This window comes from Carassius gibelio, chromosome A17 (assembly GCF_023724105.1).
Source record: "Carassius gibelio isolate Cgi1373 ecotype wild population from Czech Republic chromosome A17, carGib1.2-hapl.c, whole genome shotgun sequence".
NCBI lineage: Eukaryota > Metazoa > Chordata > Actinopteri > Cypriniformes > Cyprinidae > Carassius > Carassius gibelio.
Window position 1 is genome coordinate 2,610,100 of NC_068387.1, and position 23,006 is coordinate 2,633,105.

Below are 23,006 nucleotides of genomic sequence, written 5' to 3' on the forward strand. Positions count from 1 at the left end.
AGTAAACAAATATAAAAAATAAATAAGTGCACAATTTGTTATTAACTATTTTAACTATTAACTAAAATTAAAACTATACAACATATAACACTAAGACATATTATAATAAAATAAAAATCTTTTTTTTTAATGAAAACAAAATATTAATAACTCTCATTCTAAATATCAAGAAAATCTAACAGGATATTAAAATAAAACAAATTAAAATAGTTTAGAATCAGCATAAATCTGTTCACAATTGCATTTCTTCAGTTGTAAAGCATGAACATGGTTAAAATATGACTTGATGTGAAATAAGCAATATTCAATTAATATCCAGTTAAAAATGTATGAGATTTAAGCTTATTTGATTTATTGTTAATAAATATATAAACTTGGTTATTGTTTAAACACATTAAATGAATTAGTACTATTACAGAAATCTGACCTGTTTCATTTATTAATTACTAAATAAATATGCATCACATTAGCACAATAGACACCAAAAAAAAAAAAAAAAAACTATATATATATATATATATATATATATATATATATATATATATATATATATATATATATTATATATATGCAATGCAAATACTTAACTCCTAAAATTAGGCCTAAATATTTTTTGTACTGTATGTAAAACACCCGTAGGTGGAACATGAATAAAATGCAGCGTTTATTTCTTACGATTGAAAGGATTGAGTTTGAGTCTGTAAGAGGTGGCGGCTCGGTGAGGCGTCCATCTGATGCAGAAGGAGTCATAGCCGACGTTGTATGTGTTGAGGTCAGTCACATTGAGGTACACTGCAAACAGCATTCCACAGTTAAAGCAGGCGCTTTAAAACAATCTCGTGACATGTCTGTACACTTTCTCAGTCAAAGAAACAAGCACGTACAGGTGGTTCCCTGTCCGACCAGAGCGCCGCTCACGCCTGCGTCATACTGAGCATAAACCTTCAGGTCATAGGTGGTGCCCGGCTGCAGGTTGTGCAGGACGTGTGTAGTAACATCTCCAACAAACACTTCCATGGTGTTATCCGTGCCTGCAACAACACGTGGAACAGAACTTACTAGAGCATGTATCAGCATGATCTACAACAAGATGCCCAGATTATGACAACATGGTAAAATCATCTAAAACTGTCTCTTACCCACTGGGGTATAGACCAGATTATAACCATTGACCCGTGCAGGTACAGAGTCCCAGGACACACGGAAACGAGTGTACCACTCATCAGAAACACGCAGGTTACGAGGCTCCAGCAGACCCACTGAAGGAGAAGAAAGGAAATGAAAAAACAGAAAGGAAAAAAAAAACTAGTGTATTTTCCCAGTGTGCACTGATTTCCAGCACAGATTTTTTGCTACAGTCATAATCCGTCCATCCGTCCATCCATCCATCCATCTATATCTATCTATCTATGAAACTGTAAAGTGATTGTGTAACCATCCTTACATGTTTTTCCATCTCCAGAGAGACCTCCTCCAGGCCCATCTTGATAAATGGCCTCCACGTTGATGTTGTAAGGAGTGTCTGGCTGCAGGTTTTGCAAGATGACAGAGTTTCTGTTGCCAGGGACACTTGTCTATGTGAAAAACAGCAGGACAAGATCAGCTTTCTAGCATGCATTCAGTCAAATAACTTCCATGGGCTCATAAAATCAGGTTTCTAAATACGTGATATGAACATATAACGCTGCTCTCCTTCATAATAACTACTATAAAATACAACAGCACTCACAAACTCCTCGATGGGATCTCCAGTGGTGGGTGCATAGACGATGCGGTACTGCAGCACGGGTCCTTCTGCATGCTCCCAGCTGACGGTCAGCGTGCTGGTGGTCGGATCATACACACGCAGGTTTCTGGGGCCACCGCGGGGCACTGCAATCACATCAACAGAAATTCTCTCAAAAGCATTATCAACAGAAACACAAATGTATGGTGGTGGAATGCCATTGGCTAGTAAACCCATGTGATGAAGTTGAAATAATGTAGCAGGGTTAGGATTCATAACGATAAATAACTATTTGTACTTTAAGGCCACAACTCCATATTTTAGATTGGGGGTAGTAACTCAAAAACGGGACGAAACATTTAGTTTTTTGAATATGAAAACAAATATGATGACAAATCACAACCCTCATAATTTGGGTTAAGTTGGAAAATGAGATTTCCCGAGATTTCATCAGTTACCTTTACATCTGAAGTGATTAAATAACAAATATAAATGCTGACATTTCATTGGCCAATGTCACTGAGAATGTGCCACAACTCTGACAGAGGCGTCCTGCGGTCAGACTCACGTGTTTTCCCATTATCAGATGCAGAGGAGCCCTCGCCGTCAGCATACAGAGCCACCACACTCACAGCGTAGTCTGTGTCTGAATCCAGCTGCTCCAGCAAGGCAGTGTGGGTGTTCCCTGGAACCAGCACCTAACCCACAACAACAACAACAACCACTAATAATTAACCAGCAGGGACACACAGGCTGCCTTTGTTAACTAGCGATATTTATGATACTTTAAATACTTTTTTAAATAATGGGTGAAGCTCACAAAGAGAATATGCAGGTCACATCTGAGCATAAAATCAAAAGGAAAATTAATGATTATAATACATTATTACAAAAATAAGCTTATTTTAGGATCATCAGCCAGAACACATACTGTACATTTGCTCCATGTTTAATTGGTCACACTTCAGTTTAAGGACCAATTCTAACTATTAACCAACTATTTAACTATAGCCCCTTTTCACACTGCCATTCCGGCAAATACAGGGGTAAAGTGTTCCTGCAATTGTTCCCGGGTCGCTAGTTTTTGCACTTTCACACTGCCAGTGATGACCCGGTATATGTGCGTGCTTTCACACACACACAACCCTTGAAGATCCCGTAACGACACGTGACATCAGCGCATGATGTGTAATGTACGAGTCGACAAAGCTAGGCACGTTATACTTTCACTGAAGCAAGCAAACGATCTCGGCGTCAGCGCGGAAAGTGAGGAACTAACTGATCTCTGCTTCATTACAGTTTGCACATATGTTTTCGTCGTGAATGTTGATCTTCCTACAAAACAGCCAGAAAAAGAGTCGCGCGATAACACGCGTCATCACTTCGATACGGAATTAGATCTGGCTTTTGTTCACACAGCGCTCGTTCAGGGTCGAACCCCGCAATGTTACTAGGTCCCCGACCAGGGTTCAATGCGGTAATCAATCCCGACGTGCAGTGTGAAAGGAGCTTAAGACTTCTATCTCAGTAATTGCTGCTTATTAATATTTATTAATGTAGTTGTTAAGTTTAGGTAAGGGGTAAGGTATAAGATCTACAATATGCTCATGCAGAATAAGTCATTAATATGTGCTTTATAAGCAGTAATAAACAGCCAATACGTTAGTAATGTATATGATAATTACCAACTAGTTCATAGTGAGAATCAGTCCTAAAAATAAAGTGTAACTGTTTAAATAATCTTAATTCATTTACATAAGGATTAAGTTCACAGTTGAGGCAATAAAAATACAACTAAATGAGCACATTTTACTACAAATGATACTGTTCACCGAAGTCTACCACTTATTCTTATCGGAGTCATATTTGGTAAATCTCGGGAAGACAATGTTTTACAACAAATACTACAGTGTTGTATTTGAGAGGAGTGCTACATATAAGGAAAAAGGGGGAAAAAAAGAAAGAAAATCTTTATGCGAATTCAACATTTCATCTCCTACGATCCCACACCGCACAACTGCTGGTTTTCAAATCTCTCTGATATATTACACCTTGAGAAAGACGTTTGTCTCTCTTTTCCACAGATGACCTCTTGCACTTACTGATGTTTGTGTCACCACTGATTTCCAACCCAACCATTAGCGATCACTTACTCCACCAGTGCAGTGGAAACATTCTTTTGATGTGTTAATAGTGTAGCAACTGGAGTGAATGATGTGCTGACAGTGTCGTGCAATCACCTCCTTTCACTGCCCTTCACAACACCAGGTCAGGGGGTCACTGACTTCCTAATTAATAACACGGGAAACTCCCTTTTTGCATTCCTGACATCACTGTCCAGGGGACGATTCATTATGCTTCTGGAGTTTTTCAAGGTTCCAGTTGAAAAGGTAAAAAATGTATCATAGTTCGGAGGTTAAAATGAAAGCGTAGAGAATTTGGAAAACTGGCTATAATAACGGAAAAGGTTGTGCGTCCAAAACAATATTCCACAAAGCTTTGTGGCTGCAGATAATAAGCTCGTTCTGTTAAGACGTAAGACTGAATGTTTAAACTCTGTTTTCCTAAGTGCTGAAATAAAACGGGTTTGGGCTCAAGATTTCCCACAGCTGCTTTCTTTATGCAAGGATCTGACGACAATAAAAGTCATTTATGGATTTCAGAGCTTTGCGAAAATTCCTCTCAGGCAATAAAGTTCATGTGAGAACGAGGTTGCACGATATTAAAAACACAAACATCGTTGCAGGGGGGCAGACTGCGAACAGACCGTTGTGCTCAAAAGGTTAAGAGACTGACATTTGTTGTGACATTTTCCTGAACAACCTCTGGTGTGAGCCTAAAGACAAGGACTTACAGACTGAGGGGGACGTGTTCCAGAGAGAGGGGTGTAGGCGACGCGGTACTGCAGCACATCTCCGGTGGCCGGCTCCCAGCGCACATTCAGGGTGTTTGTGCTGGGGTTATAAACACGGATGTTCTTGGCAGGGGTCCGCACCACTGTTTCAGACAGGAGTGGGAGCAGCATTATAAAAAACAAAGACAGTAAAAGGGGTGAGTGGTTAATCTTGAACAGAAATTTACAACCACTAAAACGACACATGCAGGTCTAAACACAATAATAGTTTCAATATCAACTACCACAGTCACAACATTTCAAAAGGGTGAAAAGAGACGTCACATTTTTGATTAAAATGGCCTTTAAACTAAAACCAATGTAAACACCTGTGTCAGCTTGTGGGTTAGTCTTAAGAAATATTGCAGCTTTTAGGGATTTCACCCTTAAATCAAAAGAAAGACATGTTCAGCTTTTTCATCAACAATAAATTGAAGTTTTGTTTTTTTATTATACAGTACACTAGTCAATTTTCAAGTGTTGTCTCAGATTTAATGGGAAGACACATGGGTAAATGTTTATTTTTGTTATTAAAAATAAAATGAAAAATGATAGGACAGATCATAACTGACAGGAAGCAAAGTGGAGAGAGAGAAAGGGGAGTGAGATTGGGAAAGTCTGGAGTCGGGACGTCCCGTAATACAACGGCGCTGTATGTTGGCACACTGTCCATAAGGCTATCGATGCCGATAGAAGTTTTTTTTGTGAACTTTATCTGTTTGCATTTGTAGCTTTTATTATTTATTTATTTCCAGAGAGGTTTGGTAATATGCCATTCACCTGATCTTACGCAACTTAAACATTTTATTCCTAAAAACATTTTTCTAGTTGTTGACAGTATTTTCTGATGTAAATTAGATATCCAAAACATTTTACAAACCTTTGACTAACATGTCGACAAAATGAAACAGTTCTGCTCTGGAAATATATGGAAACTAATTCATTTTGATTTAAATAATTCATAAAATTTGCATATTTAACCATAACATTTCAGAAAATTTGTATACTAACAATTGTTTGCGATTCTTAATGAAACCAATCAACTGTAGATGTAAGATGATATCTATTATTGAAATAGTTTACCCTATTCAACTGCGGTGTCTTGCCTTAACAGTGAATGTGCACATCTTTCGATAACACACATCGTACATGAAAACAAAAAGCGGAACAGAATAAGCTTTAGATTTCCACCAGCAAAAACCAGATTATACCAGATTTAAACCAAAACAAACATTTGCATTAATGTGGCACACAAACTGGAGGCCAAAGTAGCTCAGATGATGGGAAGCAAAGCACCACGTTATTCCCTGGTGAAAAACAATGACGCCAACAAAAAGCTGTTAGTTTGACTCTGAAAGAGGAGCATTGAACTGACAGCGGTAAATAAGGCTGCTTTTATGTCCTTGCACCTCCCTGGGCTTTCCATTTGGTGAAATGGATTGTTCGTAAGCCTCACACAAGCATCTCCAGTTATTACACCCCATAAAGAGGGCTCATTAAGCCCAGACTGGAGTAGCATTTATGGGGTTGCCAGCACATTGGCATTCCTCCTTTAGTGATCAGTCCAATAAAGCTAATTCAATCTTTGGACAAGTCTCTGAGATTCTATGTATAAGTGCACAACGTTAACGTTAAAGCCAGAAGACTGTACTTTGCATTGAGTATGGGAATTTGTTGCTTTCCAATAATGCTAAAATAAGAAAAGGCTGCATCAACTCACAGGTTTTTCCGTTCTCTGACATGCGCTTGCCCTCTCCAGGAGCGTATACTGGCACCACTGTTACTGTGTACTCGGTATCAGACTGCAGGTTCTTCAGAACTGTACTGGTGGAGCTTCCAGGAACCTGGATCTAAGAGCAAGAAAAGAGTGCAAAAACACACAGTGCTTGGGATGGTTGAAAGAGTGTGGCTGTGTGGTAGCTAAACTGTTATACGGTATGTGCATTTAGTACATTTCTATGCACTTGTCTGAGTGGTTGCTTACTGGTCCAAGCCAAGTCTCTATGATTGCTATATTATTATAATATTATGGCCTTCAATATATAGGTATATGGGAGTTTTGCAGTATTGATTAAATGTTTTTTTACACAAAATTTGAATATTATAAACAGTAATTCATATGTGTGTGTGTGTGTGTGTGTGTGTGTGTGTGTGTGTGTGTGTGTGTGTGTGTGTGTGTGTGTGTGTGTGTGTGTGTGTGTGTGTGTGTGTGTGTGTGTGTGTGTGTGTGTGTGTGTGTTTGTGTGTGTGTGTGTGTGTTATGTATGTATGTGTGTGTGCCTTCCTGAAGGTCAAACAGTAAAGCATTGCACAAGAAGGCACCAAGACCATGGGTTTGATTTTCAGCAAAATACATGTTATAAACTATAATAAAAATGTACGCCTTCAATGTAGTGCACATTTCTTAAAAAAGGGGGTGGGGGGTCTGTCAAATTCATAACTGTAAATACCCATTATAGTGCACTTGAGAAACTGACACAATAAAATAACTTTTTCTTAATTTTGGATCGGTGCCCCTGCCTTTAACCATGTCAGACAATCAAACTGAAACTCCAACATCACAACTGTAATAAGAAATTTCAAACACACATTCTACAACACCTCAGCATGTCAAAACTTCGTAGGCAAGTTTATGGCCCTTAATGAAAAACGTCACACAATTTCAAGAAAAACATGAAGACAACTCTAAAACATGGGTCAAATTGACCCGGAATGTAATATAAGTCTTAAGAGGTGCCATGCTATGTACCATGTCTTCTGCGCCCCCTGTGACGGTCTGGTAGTAAATCCTGTATTGCCGTACACTCCCTTCAGCCGGCTCCCAGCGTACATTCAGAGTGCTGACCGTGGGGTCCGTGACCTGGAGGTTTCTCACACTGCCCAGTGGTACTTTAGGAACACATCAAACACTCTTCAACTTGTTGACAAAGGCCTAATGTATGTAAATGGACATACTATCCGAAAATGATACATGAAAACATAAAAAAATCATGTGACGCACATGTCTTTCCTTGGCCAGAAATGTCTTCGGCATCTCCATTCGCATAGACTGCAGCAACCGTGATGTAGTAGGGAGTGTCTGGAGTCAGTTTCTGCAGAATAACTGTGTTTTTCTTCCCTCCGATCTGTGTCTGTGACGGAGAGAAGGAATTGTGTTGTCAAACGAGTCAAAGGATCAGCTCCACTCATTGTATCTATAGCAGTATCTGACGTAATGTTGGCAACCACAAAATTGTGACAGAATTATTTTGACTCATTCCTCATGATAAAACAAACATATTTATAGCCACGCATTCATATTTTTCTAAATCTGATTTTCATTTTCACAAGATTTTTTGGACGAGTTATATTCATTTTCTGTGGTAATCAATGGAGCTTTTTTAGACCAAAATATTCCTTTAAATAAGCTTAAGCAATTTTCAGCAATGCTGGATAATGTCAGGAAAGGCAAGCCACATCACAAATATGACTGCCGATAGGACAAAAAACAATGTGCAGTTTTATGCTGTTATTCCTATGACTTCTGCCAGTGTAAATCCTCTGTCTTCTAGATGAAGAAAACAGATGCTGGAAAAGTCACTGCAATGACTGTAGTATAGAAAAACAACACCTCTGCACCCATTCAGATAGCATGAAAACATGATAGTAGTCCTGCTGACAAAAACATTGTAAAACAACTCAAGATTCGCCTTAAAGTTTTCGTTGGACCAGCATGCAACTGAAAAACAGCAACCTGTAGGAATTATTAAATATGCATTAATCTAAAGACATTATACAAACTACAGATAAGCTAAGAATACTACACAGTACTTGCATGAACAAGATGAAGCCAACAGATTATTTAATGGTTGTGTTGCACTGAATCAGTAAATTAAAGGTGATGTGCACAATTCTTGGTCCAAAACAATTTGGGGATCCAAAACATTTTGTGATAATCATTCAAATCACATTTGGAAGAAGTCAAAATCTTGTTTGCCAAATGAATGAATGTTGGTTTAATTCAATACAGATGCTGTTTGTGGTTGGCCGCTAGTGGATACTGTAATACTGTTATCAGGCAGTCATCTTGTCGACATAAAAAATATTGAAATGTTCTTTACGGATTGTGATCTTCCTCCTGCAACCGGTATGTAGGTGATCCTGTAGTTCTGCACTTTTCCAGGAGCATGATCCCACTTGGCGTTGAGGGAGGTGGTAGTCGCATTGAACACCTGGAGGTTCTGAGGAGGTCCACTAGGAGCTAAGAAGGGAACAACATTGTGTTTTAACACATCCTCATGTCCATATGCAATCCTGATATCAAAGGTCATATAGCTTGAAAACAAAAGACTCACCGGGAGTAATAACCTTGGACACTGCAGTCAGAAAGGTGCAGAGAAGAAGAGTGAGAGTTTGTCAAATGCACATGTAGTGTCTAAAAGTGCAGTAGATGGAAAAAGTTTATCATTTGGATTTTGTGGTTTCTTACATGTACGTTGGCTGCCCAGAAGATCTTCGCTCTCAGACTCATCAGGGTAAATGGCAGTGACAGAAACATCATAGAGAGTGTCTGGCTCCAGGTCTTCCAGAAAGAGAGTGGTGTCCTCGCTGTTCAGGATATCCTGAAGAAGACAGTGCTATTAGCCACATACTGAACAACAGCTAAAGGAGCTAATACTACTACTGCTGGATACTAACAAGCAAACTATTACATGCAGGGATGTAAAAAAAAAAAAAAAAAAAAAATACTGAGAAACTCAGATTTTTGATTTAATTAAAAGTCTTTACTAAGTACTCAAAAAAAAATCATTAGGTGAAATAAAATATATATTTAAATAAAAAGATAAACTTGTTTTATTTCAGTTTGTTGCCAAAACATTTCTGTTTCTGTTGAAGAACTAAAACAGTTAAAACTGGAAACTAAAACTAAATAAAATCTATATAGACATTGTGATGAGTGGGGCGGGGCCGAGGGACGTGGGAACAAGGAGTGAGGCCGGTGGAATGATTGGGAAATCAACGACACCCGCGACCCACCGCCGGTCTCGAGTCCCACGCAGGAGATGGAAGGATATAAAACTGGAGCGACGACAGTGAAGGGCGAGAGAGGACCAGGCCTGGGCTTTATTTGATGTTTTGCTTTTTATTTGCGCTGGTGCGCTGTTTTGTTTATTTTGTGATTATTAAAGTTTCATTTGATTGTGCGCCGGTTCCAGCCTCCTTCTTCCCGATGATTATGGAGTTTACATTATTACAGACATAAAAAATGGCAAAAAACTTTAAATTAAATTAAAAGGAAATTGGAATATATATATGAAAAATACGGTAGTTACCAGTCTCTCAATTATGCTAAAATAACACCAAGTCTATTTTTTATTCAAAGTATCCATACATAATTCTATTTAAATATTTAAGAGCTGAGAAATTAAACACTTTGAACACTTAAACATTCTTTTTTTAATTGATTTTTGAAAACAACAGATTTTCTCACTGTAGTATTTTTAAGATTTATATAGGTGGTTTATAGGTGGTTTTTTTATTATGTTATTTGTCATGTGAAAATCTGCTAAAAATTTGCAGAACATTATAATACAGTGACACTTGAAAATAGCGGTTTTTAGACAAATAATCAAACCTAATCATGAACAGCATTCCCAGTTGACTCAAATTCATCTATCTACAGCAATGGTTATTATGGTTATTATAAAACATCATATTACTGTAGCTCAGACTGGGTCTGAAAAGAGTTCATTCCACACAAAAATGTGATTTCATTTTTAAATATCTAGAAAAAAGTCATAGAGTGTACTTTGTACTTCTAAATCTACACGAAACTGAAATTGATTAAAACGTGTTATTTTTACTTTGTAAATGTAACTGAGTTAAAGTACAAATAGACATTTCAAGTAAAGCTCAGTTACTCAAATACCCAGTCAGGGTCAAATCTTCAGAGCTTCAACTTGATGAATCAGAACTCAAGTTTAGTCTCTGATGTCTTACATAGCGAAAGTTGTTCTCTCCACTCTTGGTCCAGCCGACACGGTAGAGCGAGACATCAGGAGCGCCGTGCTCCCAGTGAGCCCTGAAACTGGTCTGGGTCACTTCAGAGAACCTCAAGTTCTTCGGAGCGGGGACAACATCTAGAAAGGACAGGATGATACAGAGTTTGAGGTTACAATTAAGCATTTGAAACATTTAGCAGTCAGATATTAATTCAGTTTTGAGGTTAGTTATAGATAATGGAGCCTGTTACCTGTAATGGCTTGGTTAAGCATTGGGTTTGCAGTTCCAGAATCATACACAGGAGTCACAGCCACATCATATTCCGTTTGGGAAATGAGATTATCCAGTCCTCTAGACGTCACATCTCCGTCAACTTCAAGCTAAATTTAAACATGAGAAGTTCAGTTATGGCCACAAAATCCACATCCAGATCACATGTAATGGTTTACTACATTGAAAAAAGAGACTAATTTATATATTTTTCAGAGGTTAAAAATAAAAATGTGTGTTTCAAAATGTCACATTTAATTCAATGTATCACGTGCCATTTCTTTGTAAATATTTGTGTAATTATTATAAATTTTTGAATGAAAATTGTAAATCCTACAACAATTTTATAATTTGTGTCATATTTTGTGTATTCAGTAAATGCAAAATCCTGAAGCGACGCACAAACTGCATTTGAAGTGGCATTTAGATGTACTTAGAATGTTTAACCCTTTAGGCGCCAGAGGTTTTTTCCTAAAACGTTCGATTTTGACATCTTAATTTCAAAAGGCTATATCTTAAAATTTATAAAAGATAGAGACTTTCTGTCAATTATAAAAATATTAAGGATGACCCAATTGTTTATGTAGGGATTTTATTTTCCCATCTAATTTGCATATTATGACGTCATATGGGGTGGTCATCTTGAATTATAGAATTTTCATGAAAAGTCACATGTTTAAATGATAAAATGGAGCACTTCTTTCCCCCAAAAAATGTCCCTCACCTTCTGTGTGCTATATTGCACAATACTGAATGCTCAGGTAAATAGTAATCAGTAAACAAACTGTGTAAATCATTACTAATAAATGGTAGAAACAAACCGATTGCATGTAGCGGTTGGGATTTTCAATTTACTACATGCAGCAGGCACTCTGATTCCATGTATGGGGCAGATATATATTATTCATATGACACACAAACACAAGTAGACAAGACCTGATTAGTTCAAAAGCTATGCCCCGTGTCACATCGCCTCTGCTTCTGCGATGAGCAGCGCGGCCAGATCTGCCTCGCGCACGCGCCGAGTGTACACAGCTCGGACTACTGTCAGTGTCATTGCTACTCTCCACCTTGCCTCCTAACTGTCCTATGAATACTTCAACCTCATCTAACATACCCAGTGGCATTAGACAAAGTCTACACTACAATACTGTTGCCGCGATCGCGGAGAGGTGCGGTCAGAAGACAAATATACATGTCTAGCGCGGTAAAAATCTCTCACTTCGTCCCCGCAACAAAAACATGCCTGCTAATTTCGCAATGAACACTCCGACCCTGGCAAACATTGTTCACACCTCTGACATTTGGCAAAGGACCATTTATTTACATTGGGCAAAGGATTCACCATCTGTGCTTGGTGTAGGGCTATACTTTCACTTTCAGTATCCCCGTCATCTTCTGAAGGCAGATATTCCCTTTCAGAATCAGTGTCCGCGAATAAAAGTTCCAACACCTCATTGCGGCTTTATTGAAGCTTTATTGATGCCACTAGATAATAATAATAATGAAAATAATAATAATCTAATGCCAATACTCGCTGACGTGACAATATTGGTCAGATAAAATGGCTCACTCTCACACAAGCTCCGCTTTTTTTTGCACTGATTCAATGCGCTCTAGCTCGAAGATTTTGTATAGGAGCATGACGTTTTTTTCAGTCAGAGATGAAGTATTACATGTCTGCTATCTAGTGCAGGGGAGGTTGCATGAAATTTGACACCCTATTTGACAAAATCGGCCGTTTTATTCAGTGCTGCATCTTGTCGAGTAAACTCGACCGTGGCGCCAAGAGGGTTAATGTAACTCTGAGATCAGTATACTACTATGCAGCTGTCTTTATTAATGGCTTATTGAATTATTGACTTGTCTGATTCATTCAGAAATGCTGAATCATTGTCATGCTGTTTAGTCTCTGTTTCCCTGGGTGTACACTAGTGGGCTCACTTCCCCTTAGGCACTTCACCGTAGGCCCTAGAATTCCTCTAGTCTTGTCCTGTCATCACAGTAATTGCACTCCTGTTAATTGCACCAGGTGCAGTCACTTTATTGTCATAGCCTCCCTATACATACCAGTCTTTTCCTGTTGTTTGTATGGCGTCCTTACCCTTCGTGTATCCAGCATTCTCGTCCCCCGAGATTCTTCCTGTCTGCTCGTCCTCTCATATTCCGAGTCCTCTCATATTCCGAGTCCCTTTTCCTGTCCCTTTCCTTTGTTTGTTTTGTTTTGGACTGATTGTTTGGTTTTGACCTTGGCTTGTTGACTACGATTTGGATTGTCCCTCATTAAAGACATCTGCCTTTGGATCTCTCTATCTCCCTGTGTCTCTCTGGTGCACGATCGTCACAGAAGGACTCCATCCAAAAGATCCAGCAGTATGTCTGTTCATATTTCCTCCCCAGTCACCGAGCGGGAGAGGAATGGTTTCGAGGGTACTCGCCTGGTCGTGTTTCGTTGGACCAGGGGAGGTCACTCAGGAGTGAGTGGTCGAGAGGAGGTCCGGCATCACTCTCCACTATGGTCCCCCTTCGACCCTGGGTTCGGGAGAAACGGATGGGAGACGCCGTCTCACCATTGTGTACGGAGAGGGGAAAGGAGGCGCAAGTCTGCCGAGACAGCGCCGATGCACAAGATGGCCGCCAACCCAGTGCCGCTGCACAAGATGGCCGCCAGCCCAGCGCCGCCGCGCAGAATGGGCGCCGACCCAGCACCATTGCACGGGATGGCCGCCAAGCCAGCACCACGAGGCAAGATGGAAGCCAGCCCAACACCACAGCACAAGATGGCCGCCAGCTCAGCACCATGAGGCAAGGTGGACGCCAGCCCAGCACCACAGCACAAGATGGCCGCCAGCCCAGAGCCACTGCCCATGATGGCCGCAGGTCCAGCGACACTGCACAAGAGGACCGTCAGCCCAGCGCCACGAGGCAAGATGGACGCCAGCACAGCACCACAGCACAAGATGGCCGCCAGCTCAGCACCATGAGGCAAGGTGGACGCCAGCCCAGCACCACAGCACAAGATGGCCGCCAGCCCAGAGCCACTGCCCATGATGGCCGCAGGTCCAGCGACACTGCACAAGAGGACCGTCAGCCCAGCGCCACGAGGCAAGATGGACGCCAGCACAGCGCCACAGCACAAAGTGGTCACCAGCCCAGCGCCATGGTGCAAGATGGCCGCCAGCTCAGTGCCAACACCCAAGATGGCCGCTGAGACGTTTTTGGATTATTTCTCCATGCTGTCAAAGATCCTAGAGATTCCCAGGAGTGTACACGTCACGTCTGCTGATCCAGAGACTGTTCACGTCACGTCTGCTGAGCCAGCACTACAGTACAAGATGGCCACAAACCCAGCGCCACTGCAGAGGATAGCAGCTACAGTGGGCTTTCCAGAGTTGAGTCAGGTTCCGGTTGACCTTCCAGAGTCAAGTCATATTCCCGTTGACCCTCCAGAGTTGACTCAGGTTCCCATTGACCCTCCAAAGTTGAGTCAGGTTCCGGTTGACCCTCCAGAGTCGAGTCGTATTTCCGTCGATCATCCAGAGTTGAGTCAGGTTCCAGTTGACCCTCTAGAGTTGAGTCAGGTTCCAGTTGACCCTCCAGAGTTGAGTCAGGTTCCAGTTGACTATCCAGAGTCAAGTCAGATTCCTGTTGACCTTCCAGAGTCGAGTCAGGTGCCCATTGAATTTCCAGAGTTGAGTAAGTTTCCGGTTGACCCTCCAAAGTTGAGTCAGATGCTCCTGGACCCTCCAGAGTCAGGGTTAGTCACCGTCGACCTTCCAGAGTCAGGGCTAGTCACCATCGACTTTCCAGAGACAGGGTCAGTCACTGTTGACCTTCCAGAGTCAGGGTTAGTTCCTGTTGACCTTCCAGAGTCGAGTCAGGTGCTCGTGGATCCTCCAGAGTCGAGTCAGGTGCTCGTGGATCCTCCAGAGTCGAGTCAGGTGCTCGTGGACCCTCCAGAGTCAGGGTTAGTCACCGTTGACCTTCCAGAGTCAGGGTTAGTCACCTTTGACCTTCCAGAATCAGGGCTAGTCACCATTGACCTTCTGTCTGCTTAAAGTCGCACGGATGTGATGGTCTTCTGCTCCGCCCTGGTGGGCGTCACGTGATGTCCTTCTTGGACTTGTGTTTTTGTGTTTATTTTTATTTTTTGGGTACTTCTGTCTGTGTCTTTCTTTCTGTTTCCTCCTATGGACCTGGCCCTCCGTCCCTCCCCCTGATCCTCCGCCGGTCCACCTCCCTCCTGGGTTTCTTGTCTGTGTATGTCGTTCTGTTTCCCTCTAAGGACCTGGCCCTCCATCCCTCCCCCTGATCCTCCGCCGGTCCACCTCCCTCCTGGTCTCTTTGTGTTTTTGGTTTTAAATAACCTTTTGACCTTGGCGTGTTGACTACGATTTGGATTATCCCTCATTAAAGACATCTGCATTTGGATCTCTCTATCTCCCTGTGTCTCTCTGGTGCACGATCGCCACAATAATTCAGGACGAAACATGATATATAAAAACTAGACAGTTCTACTTAAAATCAGAGTGACAGCAACCTTATGAAGCTTTTTTTCTTTTTTTTTTTTTTTTTTTTTTGCTAGAGAAAGGTTGAAATTGATTGGAGCAATGGAGCCTCAATATATATATATATAAAATCACTTTAAGTTCCTATAGAATATAACCTGATCGTTGATCTAGTGTCAGGTAACAGGCGCTGCTGCCATCTGTCGGGCTTCTCAGGACCCTCCAGAGTCGAGTCGTATTTCCGTCGATCATCCAGAGTTGAGTCAGGTTCCAGTTGACCCTCTAGAGTTGAGTCAGGTTCCAGTTGACCCTCCAGAGTTGAGTGAGGTTCCAGTTGACTATCCAGAGTCGAGTCACATTCCAGTTGATCCTCCAGAATCAAGTCAGATTCCTGTTGACCTTCCAGAGTCGAGTCAGGTGCCCATTGAATTTCCAGAGTTGAGTAAGTTTCCGGTTGACCCTCCAAAGTTGAGTCAGATGCTCCTGGACCCTCCAGAGTCAGGGTTAGTCACCGTCGACCTTCCAGAGTCAGGGCTAGTCACCATCGACTTTCCAGAGACAGGGTCAGTCACTGTTGACCTTCCAGAGTCAGGGTTAGTTCCTGTTGACCTTCCAGAGTCGAGTCAGGTGCTCGTGGATCCTCCAGAGTCGAGTCAGGTGCTCGTGGACCCTCCAGAGTCAGGGTTAGTCACCGTTGACCTTCCAGAGTCAGGGTTAGTCACCTTTGACCTTCCAGAATCAGGGCTAGTCACCATTGACCTTCTGTCTGCTTAAAGTCGCACGGATGTGATGGTCTTCTGCTCCGCCCTGGTGGGCGTCACGTGATGTCCTTCTTGGACTTGTGTTTTTGTGTTTATTTTTATTTTTTGGGTACTTCTGTCTGTGTCTTTCTTTCTGTTTCCTCCTATGGACCTGGCCCTCCGTCCCTCCCCCTTATCCTCCGCCGGTCCACCTCCCTCCTGGGTTTCTTGTCTGTGTATGTCGTTCTGTTTCCCTCTAAGGACCTGGCCCTCCATCCCTCCCCCTGATCCTCCGCCGGTCCACCTCCCTCCTGGTCTCTTTGTGTTTTTGGTTTTAAATAACCTTTTGACCTTGGCGTGTTGACTACGATTTGGATTATCCCTCATTAAAGACATCTGCATTTGGATCTCTCTATCTCCCTGTGTCTCTCTGGTGCACGATCGCCACAATAATTCAGGACGAAACATGATATATAAAAACTAGACAGTTCTACTTAAAATCAGAGTGACAGCAACCTTATGAAGCTTTTTTTTTATTTTTTATTTTTTATTTTTGCTAGAGAAAGGTTGAAATTGATTGGAGCAATGGAGCCTCAATATATATATATAAAATAACTTTAAGTTCCTATAGAATATAACCTGATCGTTGATCTAGTGTCAGGTAACAGGCGCTGCTGCCATCTGTCGGGCTTCTCAGGCTTACATCCACCTGTTTGTTTCATCTTTTCATCCCATAACGAAGAGTTATGAGCAGCACTGTGTTATGATTAATGTCTCAGGATGTGGAGCACAGCTGAGGCCAAAACTGCCACTGAGACTCATAGGATCATAGGGAAAAAAATCCCACCCATAAAAAACACATCCCAAAGCACTGGATTGCTGAGTGCCACTCAAAACTCCATCTTTTTTTATCGTCTGTCTGTTCTTGCTATCTTTGGTAGATCGCCGTAGCCAAAGCTCTGGAGAGCAGCTGTATTCTCTTTCGGCAGCTGCTGTCTCCACTTACTTGTGCAATCTAATTGCTGATATGTTAAAAGGTCCCAAATTCATCAACATGTGTCTCTTCTTGGTTTTCTGCCTGAATGCTTTGTATAAACAGACAGGAATCTTTCCACAGGAAGGCTTCCACAGTGACCCAGGAAGGCTTTGCACATTTGAAAACAAGACTGTTGTTCAACAGCTGATAAGATGTGCACACAGAAGTCATTGCTACTGGCCATTGGGCAGTCGTGGCCTAATGGTTAGAGAGTCGGACTTGTAACCTGAAGGTTGTGGGTTTGAGTCTCATGTCTGGCAGGGATTGGGGGGGTGAATAACCAGTGCTCTTTTCCACCCTCAATACCATGACTGAGGTGAGACCCTTGAGCAAGACACGAACCCCCAACTGCTCAATATGGCTGCCCACTGCTCCAGGTGTGTTCACTTCTGTCTATGCACTTTGATGGGCACAAATTCTGAGTATTGGTCACAATACTTGGCCACACATCACTTTCATTTTCAATTAATCTTAAGTGCAGCAAACTCAACATGTGGACAAATGTAAATATTACGTGATCAAATTCCTTTTTCTATTAGACCTACCACACTCTCTTGTGATCGTATTATGCTTTGAGATCTTTCAGTGGTCATTATACTATACGGTCAAAGTCCAGACCAGCAAATTTTCTAAAAATGTACTGGAATCAGCAGTCAATTAGGATGATTCTGATATTAGAATATAACTAAATCTTGTGGAAAAACTCTTAAAAATGTATAAAATCATTTAGAGCTTTTATTCCAACAACTTTACAGTTCAAGTAATATAAGACTTGACAGTTTTATGAAATGATAAACGTCATTTTTGCCTAATCAGCGATTATGTATGCTAGATGTAATTGGTCTGAACAAAAACTAAAGATGGGCTGAATGAAAACGCAAATCTAAGTGGTGATTTTGGAAAAGCAGAAATGCATCATACGTAAAGCAGCGCTTCACTTATAAAAACTCATTTTAAAGAAAAAGCTATTGAAACATTTGTTAAACCAGTAAGATATTAATTCGCAAATCACGTATATGGCCTTTTTAATGTCAGAAAGGACACATTTCTTAGAAAGCTGACATGTTTGTCCTAACCTCTTTCGCCTCTCCGTCCTCTGGCTTGTAAGTGATGATGTATTTACGAACGGCCCCGGGTGCAGCATCCCAGTCCAGCATCATGGTGCTGTGGGTAATATCTGTGATCCTCAACTCACCAGATGGAGGAACAGGCACTGAAGAGAAGGGTGAGATACAAAAAAAAAAAAAAAACAGACAAACAAACGATGAGAAACAGACAGGCCAGCTAAACATCCCTGCTGAGGGGAAGACAGCCCTAGTGCCACCTACGGGTCACCCCCTGATCAGAGAGGGGGTCACTGGCGTAATCGCCGAACAGGCTGAAGACCGAAACGCTGTAGGCTGTGTTGGGACGAAGCTTCTTCAGCTGGACGTCAGTAACTGTCCCTTTCACACGTATCTGTGAATGTTAATCACATCACACATGAAAGGGATGGTGAACTTGTTCAAGGGAACATGATGGAAAAATGATTTACACCAATGTTTGAAAAGACCAGGTTGAACCAGTATGAATTTCTAAGTAAGATTATGAATCGATATGGATGCTGAAGCAGGGTTATTACCACTAACTAAAACTACAACTATTACAAACAAATATCAGCTGTACTAAAATAACTAACAGGCTGAACTCAGTTCTAGTAGCCATGATGATGTCAACCAAAATTCAAAAAATCATTTCAGAGAAGAAGAAAGTTACATTTTAACAAAGAGTTATAAAGTTACCATGAAGAAAAATAAGCAAAAAGTGAATAGGCTTCATTTTGATTTCATGTTGAGGTAAAGCTATTCAAGACACGGGTGCAGAAATGCAGGCGATAAATATCCAAATATATTTTATATATTAAAACTTAGTTGTTTTTTGCTATTAAAACTTAGTTGTCCATACCCTACTGGCAGACATTTGTTCTGGTTCTAAAGCAACTTTTGGACTTAATTTTGTCTCTATGTCTACAAACTAGAACAAAACTCTAAGAATGTGTAACCCAACCCTGAGGCCCTGAGGACATCAGATCCAAGACAGAACTGACATTGAGACTTCTGGATCTTCTCAATATGAGAAATACTTGAAAGAGAAACTGTGCTAACAAGCCCAAAAGGCACTAATGAGCCATTATTTTCTAAATGTTGCAATATAAAAGATGTTTCTGAACCCAATAAATGTAGACCCACTACCTGTGGTATCTATAATATCTCCAAAAATGCTTCGCATTTCCTCTTTCTGCTACAGTATGTCACAGTTGTTGACAGATTTGAGCTACATAGCACCATTGGGTTCCCATTAGAACATTAAGTCTGTTCCAGTAAGTCCTGATGAAAGTTATTAGCACGTTATGTGTTTATTTTTTTTATATTATTTTTTTATATTCAGCTTCAAGACTGGACTTTCCAAAAGGCTGGCTGACTAGATGTGACGGGACAGCAGACTGGGCAGTGGTTGAAATGTGTGGCGTCACCGTACCTCCTGCTCCACAGAGGGCTCAGTGGCATTAAGGGCGCTGTAGAGAAGCATGTAGCCTGTGGCCCCTTCGGCCGCGTCCCATCTCACATTCATGGTGGTGGAGCGCACTTTGTAGATGTTCATGTTCCTCACAGCACTGAGAGGCACTATAGAAGGGGACATGACTTTTCTTTCTTTCTCTTGTGCAATTTGATCCCTGACTATCCATATAAGCGGAATGAAGCTTAAATGACAACATGGAAGCATTCCGGATGGAATGATGGATGTGTGACAAGGTGGAATGGAATGCCATGAGAGACAATGATTGTATGAGAACAATCATGGGATACTCATGTGATGGAAATGAATGACAGAAGGACAGACAAACAGATATGCAAATGATGATACACAGACAAGAAATGAAATAATTCCCTGACACTTTGCGGTGCAAAGCAGCATCATGCCGTATGAAACATGGTTACATTCAGAGCGCTGTGAAAGGAATGATGACGCATGGGTTAAGTCATAATGTAAATGTAAAAAAAAAAATTAATGTTGCAAAAAAGGATACAGCAATATAAGCACATATACAATGAATAGCATTGTATCTGCAGTAACTGGCTAAACATCACAAAATCATTTTTAAACAGCAAAGATGCTTCTAAAATATAAATATCTCACAAAACCTGACAAGAACTGACTTACATTGAAAAAAAATATATAGGAAATTACACTTTGCAGATAAAAAATAAGAGCATTTTCAGTTCCATTACTGTTCTGGTATTGACATATTACTAATCACAGTTTCATTTGTTGGTAAGATTGTTTCATGTTTTTCAAAGAAGAGTCTGATACTAACCAAGGCTGCATTAAAAACATCGAAAACACAGTAAAACAGAAATATTGTGAAATACTACAATATTTTAAAATGTAGTTTATTCCTGTGATCAAAGCTGTATTCTCAGCATCACTACTTCAGTCTTCTGTGTCACTTGATCTTCAGAATTCATTAGAATATGCTGATTTGATGTTTCAGAAACTTTCGTATAATCAGTGTTGAAAAACGTGCTGCTTCATATTTTTGTAGAAGTCATGACACATTTATTTTATTTTTCAGGATTCTGTGATGAATAGATATTTCAAAAGAACAGCATTTATTGGAAATATAAATATTTTAAATAGAAAAATTATGAATGTCTTTACTGTCACTTTTGATCAATTTAATGCATCCTTGCTGAGTAAAAGTATCACTTAATTTATAATTATTATTTTATTATTCGCCCAAGTATTTTATGATATAATACATATCAAAGTGTCTATCTTTGTTTTGTGGCAGTACCATGGTAAAGTAATGGTGTGAGACTGTAATATTGAATGATTACTGCATTCAATTGTCATGGTATTCCCATGGTACTCCAAGCTACTTTTAAGAATATCATAGTATTTCTGTGTAAAATGTACAAAAACAAGGTATTACAATGCAGTAAACTATATTACCATGGTAATAGAAGTGCAGAACCACATCCTCATTAATATGTACTTCTAAAACAACAATTGCATTTGTCAATTTTGCAAATAATGAATGATTTTCAGCCTTTTTTGGTGTTCAGAAACATATTGTTGAGGAATTGGCTCTGTCTGTTGTGGTGTTGAGTGAATTGTGGGTAAATGCACACTTACATGTGGTCTCTGATCCTTTGAGGGGGTCACTGCTGTCCTCTCCCACCACTGAGTGAACCTTCACGATGTACTCCGTCAGCGGAGTGAGATTCTCCAAGACCACGGTCGTCACCGTCCCGTCGACAAACAACTGCAACAGAGGAACAGAATACATGTGAGAGCTCACAAGAATAGAACATGACTGTGTTTGCAAAGAAGACACGTTAATTAATGTTAGCCTTTCCAACTTATCTCTGGACTTCCAGATTTCTGAAGAAATAGTTCTGGCTCAACATGACATGCATAAAGCCTCACTTTGTCTTTCTTTGCTCTTTCTTTTTGTTAATGTGCATTGCATTAAGAGCCTTAGATGAGTTGCACAATAAAGTTTAATACTTAGGGTTGGTTCAAATCCTTAGGCTAAGCCTAATAATAAGCAATAGTAATCATGATGCTTTTCAAACAAGTGAAGTGTTCCTACGTTTTGTGGCTCTCCTCCTGCAGTGCTCACATACTCTATGCTGTACTTCTCCACGGGGCCATCGGGGCCGACCCAGCTGACACGGAAGGAGTAATGGGTCACGTCTGAGGTCGTTAGATCAGTGGGTGGCTCGGGGCCTGCTCCTGTAAAGGGTAATGATGGTGATTAGAGTTTAACCTTTGACCCTTCACATACTCCAACATTAGACTGTCACATCAGGGCTGTTTCTGAGCAAATTGAAATTTGGTAAACATACACAACACAGCTAACAGAAGTCAGTGTTACCATGAAGAGCACAATGCAGCATTACACAGAACACAGAGTTGATTGTGATACATTTAATTTAAGTTATATTTGTGTAGATCGAGTAAGAATTTATTTTTAATAAGGTTTTTGTTTTGTAAATGTTTTTTTTTTTTTTTTTTTACACTTACATTCACAATGAGACTGTTGCTCTGAGAGTTTGGGTCTTTTTTGCTGATTTTCCAGACACCTTTGTCCTTTTTTCTGATTGTCAAAAACTTTTTTGCTTCAAATCAAATTCGGAATTTTGTAATATTATGATCATCTCAGAGCTGGTTGTTTTGGCTCATGGCAGGACTCATATTTAACTTTGCTACACTGAAAGAAGAGGAGAAGAATGTCCTCAAGAGATACCGGAGCCAAGTCATTGTAGCAGCTCTAACAATGCTCTAATGTGTCTTGAAACGGCTGAAGATAAAACGAATAAGTCTAAAGTTCAAGTATGGAGAATATTAACATTCTCATGTCTTTTATTCCAGCTTATTTCTAGACTGGGCAACCTCTAGGGTTTTTTTTTTTTTTTTTTTTTTTTTTTTGGTGGAGCCTGGAACGTTTTGTCTGTGCATTGATCGAGTTTCAGCATGTTAAACTTTCATCAAGGAAAGGTCGAAGCCTTCAGGTATTTACATTTCACGAAAAGGAAGAGTAAAGGTAAAACTAATTCTGGAACCTTTTAGGACGTAGCTTTGGATGGCACCCCATCAACCCCATCGCTGACATAATGACAATGCATTTATCCACCATTCACCTCATTTCAATAGTGTGTATTTTTAGCCTAAGGCCTAAAACGAGGTTGATCAAAAATACAGGTAACAATTTATTTGGATAGTACAATTTAGACATTCTACCAACAGTAAGTAACTTTGCAAACAATAGAATATTAGCAAACTGTCTGATGTAATGTAATATAAT

General features: G+C 40.4%; 1 protein-coding gene across 8 annotated transcripts in view; it reads right to left on the minus strand.

Moving 5' to 3' along the window:
- LOC127933343 (collagen alpha-1(XII) chain-like) overlaps positions 1-23,006 on the minus strand; it is a 74,916-nt gene that overhangs the window by 26,335 nt on the left and 25,575 nt on the right. For 4 of the 8 annotated variants that reach the window (XM_052530274.1, XM_052530273.1, XM_052530275.1 and 1 more), the window contains 20 exons: positions 21,792-21,934; positions 21,332-21,461; positions 19,673-19,818; positions 18,484-18,613; positions 18,232-18,368; positions 10,852-10,981; positions 10,599-10,738; positions 9,088-9,220; positions 8,954-8,974; positions 8,720-8,859; positions 7,621-7,750; positions 7,369-7,508; positions 6,340-6,469; positions 4,581-4,723; positions 2,295-2,424; positions 1,730-1,872; positions 1,445-1,574; positions 1,140-1,259; positions 885-1,031; positions 676-792 (listed from right to left, as the gene is read on the minus strand). In XM_052530274.1, the coding sequence (XP_052386234.1) occupies positions 676-792; positions 885-1,031; positions 1,140-1,259; positions 1,445-1,574; positions 1,730-1,872; positions 2,295-2,424; positions 4,581-4,723; positions 6,340-6,469; positions 7,369-7,508; positions 7,621-7,750; positions 8,720-8,859; positions 8,954-8,974; positions 9,088-9,220; positions 10,599-10,738; positions 10,852-10,981; positions 18,232-18,368; positions 18,484-18,613; positions 19,673-19,818; positions 21,332-21,461; positions 21,792-21,934 (2,580 nt within the window). The remainder of the gene's footprint in view (positions 1-675; positions 793-884; positions 1,032-1,139; positions 1,260-1,444; positions 1,575-1,729; positions 1,873-2,294; positions 2,425-4,580; positions 4,724-6,339; positions 6,470-7,368; positions 7,509-7,620; positions 7,751-8,719; positions 8,860-8,953; positions 8,975-9,087; positions 9,221-10,598; positions 10,739-10,851; positions 10,982-18,231; positions 18,369-18,483; positions 18,614-19,672; positions 19,819-21,331; positions 21,462-21,791; positions 21,935-23,006) is intronic. The other 4 variants (XM_052530276.1, XM_052530277.1, XM_052530279.1 and 1 more) reach the window with 1 other exon arrangement.